Source organism: Danaus plexippus, chromosome 17, assembly GCF_018135715.1.
Source record: "Danaus plexippus chromosome 17, MEX_DaPlex, whole genome shotgun sequence".
In the NCBI taxonomy this organism is placed as follows: domain Eukaryota; kingdom Metazoa; phylum Arthropoda; class Insecta; order Lepidoptera; family Nymphalidae; genus Danaus; species Danaus plexippus.
In genome coordinates, this window is record NC_083548.1 from 8,659,792 (window position 1) to 8,670,162 (window position 10,371).

At 40.5% G+C, this 10,371-nt stretch overlaps 1 protein-coding gene across 2 annotated transcripts; it reads left to right on the plus strand.

Annotated features, from left to right (window-relative positions):
- The first annotated feature begins 981 nt into the window (after positions 1 to 981).
- On the plus strand, positions 982 to 4,601 carry LOC116771136 (uncharacterized). Of its 2 annotated transcripts, none has more exons than XM_032662869.2 (3): positions 982 to 1,517; positions 2,728 to 2,887; positions 3,010 to 4,601. In XM_032662869.2, exons 1-3 carry the CDS (start codon positions 1,280 to 1,282, stop codon positions 3,461 to 3,463), a joined length of 852 nt encoding a protein of 283 aa, XP_032518760.2. In that variant the 5' UTR covers positions 982 to 1,279; the 3' UTR covers positions 3,464 to 4,601. The 2 variants fall into 2 exon arrangements, with proteins under 2 accessions (XP_032518760.2, XP_032518759.2); XM_032662868.2 differs by having other exon boundaries at positions 983 to 1,517; positions 3,007 to 4,599.
- Positions 4,602 to 10,371: the final 5,770 nt, after the last annotated feature.

Here is a 10,371-nt window from a genome sequence, read left to right on the forward strand (position 1 = left end):
CGTTTGTTTACAATGAAAAGTAAAGGAGCTCATTGAAATATACATTATATACTGTGTGAGAAAGTTGAGGCAGCTGTCTGTCCTGAACACTGCTCGTGTTTAATGTGTTGTTAAGGACGACTTTTGGATATCTTTAGGTCGTCTCACATCTCATGAAAAGACCCCCGGATTGTCTGACTATAGCGATAACGAAAATATTCATGTCTTAGGGAACTGCAAGTATCTTTCCCTTATGGTAGAAAACGTTGTTATTAAAATAGTCCCGAGCCCCGGAATCCGGACGATCCAATTCACTTTAACGTCTCAATAAGACTCAGGGTCCCCAGCCCTACTGAAACCTATAGCCGTAATCCTGAGCTCTATGTTTACTCAGTTCGATGGAAACACGGCGTTTCTAAAACGTAATATATATTCAGATTACGACGAGCTGCGACCTGCGACCTGCGAGCTGTGTCTAGAAGTTGCACTTTTATTTCATTATACGTCTTCAGATAGGTTTTGTCAGATATCATTCCGATTTGTGGTTAGGGATCTTGTATGTTATATTCATACGTAATATACGAGTATTATAACAGCTGACAAAATAATACGAGACAGTTTATAGTGAGATAACACTTTGTGTTTTCTATGTAACATTGACAGAAACAACAACATTACAATAACCCTCACACACACAGCACATGCTCACACTCCACAGGTCTGTGTGTGTGTGTGTGTGTGTGTGTGTGTGAACTGACCTACTCACGGTCGGAGCTCGCTTATCGATTCATACTAATTAATTACGATCCAAAATAACATCATTATCAATATTATCATTCAACATCGAGTACAGTGTACCAGGACCGTATTGGCGACTGGCTGAGATAAGAGATAACGTGGTCGAGCACGGGGAGGTCAGAACGTGTGACGGGACGGATGAAGAGGCGACCGAGGAGTGAGGCGACCGTCCGCCGCTAGAAGTACAGGTACAGTACGATACGGATACATTGATGATACTCGAAATGAAGAGAAAAAATAATAATGGTTTGCTCGCCGAGGACCGGCGCGAATCGATACCAATGTGGAATTTATAAAAGTAGCGCCGCGTGTCGCCCGCCGCCTCCTCCTCCGCCCCGGCCCCCGGCCCGAGCCCCCGGCCCGACCCCCAGCCCCCGCTCGCCGGCCGCCTGCGCTCTTGCTTGTGGCCGTGTGCTCCTCCCCTCGTGCGCGTGTCTGTTTGCTAGCGTGCGCGTATGTCTGACTGTGTGCGCCGCGCCGCCGCTTGGAGGTGACGTGTGTCATGGAGAAGGAGAAGAGGCAGAGGGTTTCGCTCTCGCAGATGGTGTGTGACGAGGAGCCCAAGGCGAAGGGCGACGTGGGCAGGATGGTGGACTGCAGCCAGGCGGATGACCGCCGGCTCATACGCCTCGTGAGGGAGCGGCGACTCCTGTACGCCAGGAACAACATGCCCGTCGCCAGCTTCTACACGCAGGTCAAGGCACTCTGGGACGAGGTCGCCGCCGCCATGGGATGGACCGGTACACACGCACAGACACAAACACACACACACACACACCCGAAGGGAGAGACAGAGACACAGAGAGAGAGACAGAGAGGTAGCGAGCCGACCGCGGGCGGGTGAGCGCGGCGGGACGTGTTTGTGTGGAACGTTACTATTACTGTTGCTGATAATACATTACGTTCGTTACGAGCGGAGTCGTGGGCTTTACACACTGCTCACTACACTGTACTCGCCGCGTTTCTGCTGCGAGTGTTAACACTTTACATAATTATCGTATATAAAAATATGTTTTAAGATGGACATCATTTACGGAGTCGGTTAAACGCGTGTCTTTATCGTCTTCATCTTAATCGATGACTAAAAGAAATAAAATAGAACCCAATAATTTATATTGAATAATATGTATTAATAATATTATTATACTATAGTTCCACTTCATTAGTAGTCCGGTGTCTGTGGTAGTCCGGAACACGTGAACAGACCCGCACTCGGTCGTGACGGGTGGTGTCTGTACGTGTTTGTACATTCAGACCATTCATTCAAGATGTGGCGAATGGGCCGAAGTGATCTGACCAGTCTCTAGTAACAGCTGTTTTCTGTAGAGTTCATTGTTTCTGCCTCATTATTATAAGAAAATAAAAAATATACTAAAAGTCATTTGAGTGATAACTTCAAAACATTTTAAATCTTCCAGAATTTGTTTTTTTTGTTTTTCTTCAAATATCAAAAATGTTACCGTCCCCATTAAACAAACGGTTGTTAGCTTCTACCTGGCAAGTGGCAACCTCTCGGCTCTCTGCCACTGAAGCCTCTCTTACCGACCAATCATATATATATGGAGATTATAAAACAAGGAAATATAATTTAAACTTTTATATATATATTATATACTTTTTGTTTACTTAAAATTAAAATGAAAAACGTTTCTATACCAGCTAGGTCTGTGTTACGAACAATTAAAACACTCGGAATATGAATTTTTATAAAATATAGTTTATTTGATGGTTGTAGTAGAAAGATTGTAGAATTGTATTTTGGCATACAAATATATTGTAGGGAACAAAGTCCTCGTTCCATCTTGATATTATTAACGAGTCATGTTATTTTAAGGAAACCTAAAACACAACTGTCTTCAAACATTGTGGAGTGTAGAGATATTGTTAAAGTAAAGTCTTCTTAGTCAGTTTTCTATAAATTGAATGTGTAATGTTTTCGTGTGGTCGTAGTGGCGGACGTCCGTCGCAAGTGGTCTCACATCCGCAACTCCTACTCCCGTCATCTCCGTAATGAGATGCACGGGGCCTGCACCAGCAAGGGACGGATGGTCAGCCGCTGGTACCTGGCGGACGAGCTGGAGTTCCTCAGGGAACACATGGCCACTGACATGTGAGACCCACTTCACTCTAGTCCTTGACACGTTGTTAACGATCTATTGTAGCGATCCAGCGTGACGCTACTCAGACGAGGTCGATACCCCGTATTCAGTGATGTGTTTCTGTTACAAGGAGATCGTCTCCGTACTCAAGCTACGCCCCGACCATGTTGGAGATGGACATCAACGAATCCTCTAACCCGGAGTCGGTGGACGTGAAGCCGTTCATCCACAATCCCTGGTTCACCCTGAGCGCCCCGCACTCGCCCAAGCCGGAGCCGCGAGCGCCTCCCTCCCTTCACACCGACGACAGCTCCGGCTCCTTCGCCCCCGACGAGAACTCCTCGTATTTCCAATTCTTCAGAGGCATCCATAACGATTACCAAGAGTTACCGGCCAAGAAACAGAGAGTGTTCAAACGGAAATGTCTCAGCCTGCTGCACGAACTGTTGGATGGCGAGGAGAACCAGCGGACGAGTTCGTACATTAACGACAACAGTGCGCTGAATCTGTCCAACTCAGCTCAGCACGACGAGGCCAAGGAGCAGAAGACGCAGGTCGAGGAGAGTTTTATACTTCCCAATAATTGATGGCTGCGAGGATTATAGTGAAATTATGACAAATATTTACTGACGAACTGTCCGTCACAGTTTGTGTGGAAGGTGACGGAGAGGTCAACGCGAGTTCCTTTACAACAAGGTTATAAGTCATTAAGGACACACATAGGACACACAGTTTTCACTTTGTAAGTGAACTTTAATCTAGTTTAGTAAGTTGTTTTAATACTTATTATTTATTTTTAACGTCGTGATAGTCTCCAAAGATTACATCCGCCGCGGTCCTAAATAATGACAAACAATCGTACGGAGTACAGTGCACACCTTCACACGGTCACTCTGATGTAGGCTATATGTTTAGTTGTAATAGAGTCGATATCTGAATAACCATCAATGTAAACAGAGTGTGCCTGTCATGTTTACGGAGGACGCCACGAGTGTTGTCACTGTAGTGTAGAGAACTAGAGACAAACGGCCGCGGGTCGGCTCACGGCAGAGTGTCGTTTGGTGGAGAAAGTAAATAAATTGTATAATGACAATCGTCTGAATGTACATCAGTGACAGAAATAATTCACTGCATATATTCATTGCACATCTACCTGTCGTCCGTCCACGGGGCCTGTGAGGATTGTTTGTGTGGTCGACTGTATTCAGGGTGTCAGGGTGTCCAGGGTGTCACTGCGAGCGGGTCAGGTGGATGGTGCATCATGAAACATTAACTCAGTACATTCAGTCCTGTGTCCAGAGTATAGAAGTTGGTCACAATAACTGTAAACATTATGAACACGAACGAGATGAAAATGTATACAAAACAAATGTATTCCTCTTTAAGCATTAATTAAACAAAATTTATTATTTTTAAAATAAAAAAGTTTGTATAAAGAATAAACAAAGCACACTTCACAGCTTTAGTGATGAAAGTGAAAGCCGATGACTATTAAAACGAATCAATTGTATAAAGTGATTTTAATTTGTACGAACCCGAACCTTCCCGTCCCGCCGAAGTCCGAACACTCGTTAGTCGTTACCAGTCGCCAGTCGCCAGTCGCCAGTCACCGACACTTATAGTGTAGATGGCGTCGGTTTGAAACTTAATATATAAATTAACGGTGACCAGCTGATGAAGGCTTCTTACATTAAACAAAACTGACCTTTGAGACCTGAGACACCAAAACCGTAGACGAGAACCTCAAAGCATACCAAGTGCCAGTTGACTTGTTGATCACAATAGTCATATCAGTTAATCGATATTCAGATATCAATTACATTCTCTCTTAGATTATAATGAGTAATGACGGCCCAGAAGGCTCGCGACGGTAACAGGTCGAGTTAAGACCCGCGACAGGAATCTTCTTGAATGCGTTTTTTGTTATAGATTAATAAACTGCCTCCTTTCATATTGTTTATACTAATTACAGCACCCCACTCCACCACACACCTGACAACATATACTATGAAAGGTATCTTATTTAAAGACGAGTCCACGAACACGTATTGTGTGTCGCTATTTGGCAGAAAATCATGGTCATATCAACTCAGTATGAGGAGTTTGAGTGAACTTAAAGTAACAATGTTTCCGATTAAAAAAAAGATGACATGTAGTAGAACTGAAGTTCATATATTGTGAATGTGAGGTGTTGTGGTGGCGTGGTGTGTGCTGGAGATGGGCTGTGATGGAGAGCTTTAGTAATGGATTCAATAAAGCTGTTCATGAGTCGTAGTCACGCGATGATGTTGTCTGTGGTCTGGTCGTCTGTCCTGTGACCGAACTCGTCGCTCCAGTCACAGGTGTAGACACCAGCTCTTCAACTGCATCCACTTCACAACAACACACAAATATAAAAAATAATAAATTATACAAAACAAATATATGTACATTGTAGACAAGTTGTTGTGCTTAGATGTAATACTTAACGGAACGTGAGAATGAGGACCCTGAGTGTTTGTTTGTGAGTGGACTGCATTTAATGTTAAGAGTTGTAAGGATCCCGATCCATTACTACTTAGGTACTGCTTATAACTCATCTCAGAAACAACTTGGATTACGGAACTCGTCGACATTAAAGGTAAGAGTCAAAGTTAAAACGACTGCTGGAATACTATCGAGGAGCCCTGAGCGTTGATGGCGGCTCACGAGATACATTACAGAGTGCTGCGAATTAAAGTACAAATTAATGTTACGATCAAGTCATAGGGCAGTTAACTGTTTTTATAAAGATATATATATATATATATATATATATATATATATATATATATATATATATATATATATAGAACTGAAGATTGAATGCACAGCCTCATCTGAACACCGACTGGTTTATGTTTGGACACACTTTGATTTATGAATCGATAACAAGCCCGGTGGTGGACGGTGGTCGGTAGTCGGTGGTCGGTGGACGGTGATATATATATATGAAGACCTAGTTTTTGGCCGCTCCTGTGTCTGCCTCAGTTTCAGAATTAGAAATGTATAGCAGACCGGGAGAGATCTGTGCCGCCTTAGAAGCAGTAAATAAATAGATTTGGAGCTTATTAAATTATTATTTTTTCGTTGCCTGCTTCCAAGCGAGATCCCTACTAAATTTCAGATAAATCCTCACAGCCGTCCTTGACTTATAAATAATGTAACTAACACAAATGCCTATTTTGTATATATGCATATCTTTATATATTTCTACGTGTCCATTTAACTGTTTAGTCCATGAAAGGCCTTCATTGGTTGTAAGAAATATTAATCAATGTCTGGTTAGTGAAACGAGCATAAAATATATTAACTCTACCGCAGAGGACGCTTCAGAAACAGCTCAAGTAAACATCACGGGAGGGTTCACAAAATATCGTAAGTCCTTTTGACGGACATTCACGTCACAAACAATTATTGTATGGTTTTTAAGCTTTTTAAAAATAACAAAATAACATTCACCGACTGCGTTTCGTGAGGGTGTGAGAGAGAGAGAGAGAGAAAGGGAGAAGGGAGGGGGATGAGATGAAGGGTGGCAGGCAACGGCACGTTATACAACTGTGTATGTAGAATATAGAGATTAACTAATTGAGAAGAAGGTTTCCTAAGCATATTATTCTTGTATGTGTTGTGGACTGCCTCTGGATATTGGAGGCTTCTCTAACCATGAAATAAGCATTTCCTGCTAGAATTATCTATTTACTCTTTCAATCAACGTAAAAAGTATTTTAAATTTGATTTTTCTTTTCCTTCTCCGATTGTTACTCAGTTACGACTCCGTGAGACTTACGGACTGTCGTTCTTCAGTGTTCAATCACTTACATCTTTTACGAGACGACCAGAGTCTTTATCAAGGGTTTGTGTTAAAAAGAACTTATCTTTTATATAAACGTGACATTCTCTAAGTAAGGATTGTGTTCACATTCAAGTTGTCTACTTAGTGCAGGTTCGTCACACTACGAGTACATAGGGTGCGGTAACGGAACAGTAACAGTTTGTCATTCATAAATCTTCACACATTATTATTAACGTAGATTACTGAACGAGAAACGCGAAACGCCACGTGTATAGTGTGACGACATAAACTTAACGTTCGCAAACAGCGTACTAACGTAAGGTGTCATTCAAGAACTGAACTCAAGCGAGTTGTAAACACGAGAACACGATGAATATTAATGAATATTGAAGGATGCCGAGGTTTACATTCAAATAGAGTTATCGTTTCGCATGTGTCGGTGGGTAGGTTATGGCATTCTATCCACCGGGTTTATCTCACTTATGCCGGGGGGTGTAGGGTGGGGGAGTGGGGGAGTGAGGAACCCTCGCCGTGTACCCGTGTTACATCCGGCCGCGGAGGGTAAAAATAAAATTAAATTTCAAGCAAATCGACGATCGAGAAAATCAGATGGTGGTGGATCCCTTAAGGAAATATAAATAATACGAAATAAACGACGCGTTCAGACAAATGACATACATATACGCTGACATGTTTTATATATACAAGGTTGGAGAGGACGGGAGATGTGAATCGTTAGTGGCCGTTCATTACTCCAAGTGTTCCGGCTCTCGTCGGTGGCTTTAGAGAAAAATTAAAGATTTTAAATGAATTTTTTGCTAACTTTCAGATGAGGCGGAGGTTCGGAGAGCGTCAAGGTTGTTCATTAAATGTAACTGCTGTCTTGAATCATGTACAGGATTGGTTCCAGAGAAAGTTCTGTCCCGGGATTAAATATTCTTGGTTGAATCTCTATATAGTACAGTACTCATGCCTGTATAGAGTACAGTCCCAGCGTTATTTCTGATTAGTTCTCTTCAACATTACTCTTCCCGTCTGAGTCCTTGCTCTCAGAGCTTTGTTCTCGTAGTTCCCTGTTAAAAGTTTATTCTTACTAATTAGGAATTCTATTTGTTCTCACGTGATTTAAAATCTCTTTAGTATTTATTTGAAATGAAGTGAGTAATGATGTTTTCTGATGCTTTTATATATTTTATTGATATAGAATTATAATACGCAATAAATACTTCTACATTTCTCAATAGTTACCCTAATCAAAAGTAAGGCGGGTGTGGCGGGTAGTATTTAAATCATTCTCCCGGCTTCATCTGCCACTGCTCGTGAAACGTCTCGTTTAATGTTTATTTCTAGTACATATAACATCTTTCACAGTCAATTTTGTAATTTCTGCGATGATTCATGAAGAGGATTATAATAACTACTACACTGTCTTCAATATTCTTATAAATATATATATGTAAATGAAACTCTTTGGTTCGTGATTTAAATTTACCGCGCATTCTCCATATATTATCTGTGGTGACGGCAAAGGCAGGTTTTTTGCTGGATTGTCTAATATGGAGATTGCACTTAATTAATTACTTACTAATAAGTTAACTAATAAGAAACTATAAATAAATAAGATTGTTTGAAGCAATAGCATTTAATGTTGTTTCTCTTTACAGGTTAGTATTTACATTGTATTTCTTTAAAATATGTTAAGTTTATTAAAAAGTGTATGGTAGATGATTTGTGACACGTTTTCTGTAAAATAAATTTCTCTTTACAGAGCAACAACTTGGCAATTGTTTCACTTATTACATATATATATATATATATATATATATATATATATATATATATATATATATATAAGACTTTTATTTCATACATATATCTCTCCGTTAGAGTTATCGTTATTCAAACAGAGAATGCTGTGCCATGTATTGTGTTCCTAGAGGTGTAGCAGCAGAGAGTAAGAGAGTGGCACATCTCTTGTTCAATGCGTGTGGAATCAGTTACAGGTACAGTGAAGTGAGCACATTAAACAGGACAGATGCACGACAGACCTCCAGCACAGCTCGAACACATGTTTGTGAAGTATATATGTATGTACCTATATGATGTTTTTTGTTAAAGTATGTGTGTTTGTGAGTGTCTGTGTTCGTCTGCTGCGTCGCTCGGGTCGACTCACTGTCCCCGACGTTTAATATAATATTGAGCAATGTTTTTATATCTTCGCAACTCCCCCTGTACAGTATACACTCTGTCGGCGGCGGCTTCGTAGCACGTCTCATTTCCCATTGCGGGTTTAAAATGAGTTAAATCTTCCATCCATCATCCATCAGATCCATTTATGTGTGACGTTATACATTATAATACAGGCATCAGAGTCATTAAAATATGCTGCAGAAACTCATAGCAGAGAGATGTACTATAACGATGAACGCAAACAACGTACACGTGGCGACAATTATACTTGGCTATATAAAATGATGTAATCATGACATAAAAAGTGTCACTGAAAAAAATATATGTATTTCTCTCCGACGGATGCGGGCCCGGGCTCTGTGTTACATACGAGCATTAGACAATTCAGTAAAACATGGCAAGTATTCATGAGCGGTGTTCGTTTGAGAGACTCATTTAGAAGGTAACAAATTCCCGAGTGTGATCGCTGAACACAGCGCCGGGAGATGTGTGGACTGTGGACGGGAGCTGAGACGAGACGCAAAGATATTATTGATGCTGCGAGTAAGGATTGAGCGTATTTCATAAGTTTATTATAAACTGTTACGTACAGCTCGCTCTATAATTAATTGTTTACAGTTATTTATTAAACTAATGACAAAATAACTAAGAACAATAAATTGTGAATAAAACCCTTCAAGAACAATCGTAGGCTTAGGTATATAGACATCTTTTGGGTCTTGAATGGAAGCGGGTCTCGGTTTGAATGTTCCATATTGGCTACTGTTGACGTCTAGATATCCAATAATAACAATTTACAATAATTATAAAAGAAAATAGAGAAACAAAAATATTTTAAAATTGTACGGAACATAATCCGCAGAGTGAGATACAGAAACGGATTGCAAAAAAATAGGGTGACCGGAGAAGTTATCGAGCGAGCCGCGGAAGTTTGGTAAACTTAAATATAATATCGACGGTTTAATTTGTTATTTTAGAAAAACGAGAGTAACAAAGAACAGTTTGTAGCAAATACATTAAGTTACAGTTTAAAGCCTGATTGTATGTGTCCTAGCTCTTGGAATACCTTTAGTTAACACTACCGAGATACAGAAGGTTACAGAACCTCTTCTTAACAACTATAAGAGATCACTGTGATGTGCATTAGTTAACGTACTCGGGAGGAGAGTCGCACTCGAAGCTCGCTCCTAAAATAAGACAGACATTCATTTTATTAATGTGATAGAACTCAGTGCCCTGATTCAATAACACAAAGTATTGTTGTCAGTTTTCTTCACGTTCAGCGTTTGATTCGTAACTAATGTTTATTTTTTCCTACAGCGCACATTATTTAGCGACGCCGTTCTCAGTAACTGTCGAGTTAGTTACTTAATACTGGAATACATTGCTTATTATTTTTCGTTACGGGGGTTCAGCATTATTCTAGTATTATCTGTAATTACTAATTTTTACCAATAATTTTCTTGGCGTCTTATCTCAATACATTATTAT

Bases quoted from the DNA above. Each gene is read 5' to 3' on its own strand.
- LOC116771136 (XM_032662868.2), top strand. From the start codon at position 1,280: ATGGAGAAGGAGAAGAGGCAGAGGGTTTCGCTCTCGCAGATGGTGTGT. The intron at 1,518-2,727 runs GTACACACGCAC...GTGTGGTCGTAG, and splicing joins CGCCGCCATGGGATGGACCG to TGGCGGACGTCCGTCGCAAG. The intron at 2,888-3,006 runs GTGAGACCCACT...TTCTGTTACAAG, and splicing joins GAACACATGGCCACTGACAT to GAGATCGTCTCCGTACTCAA.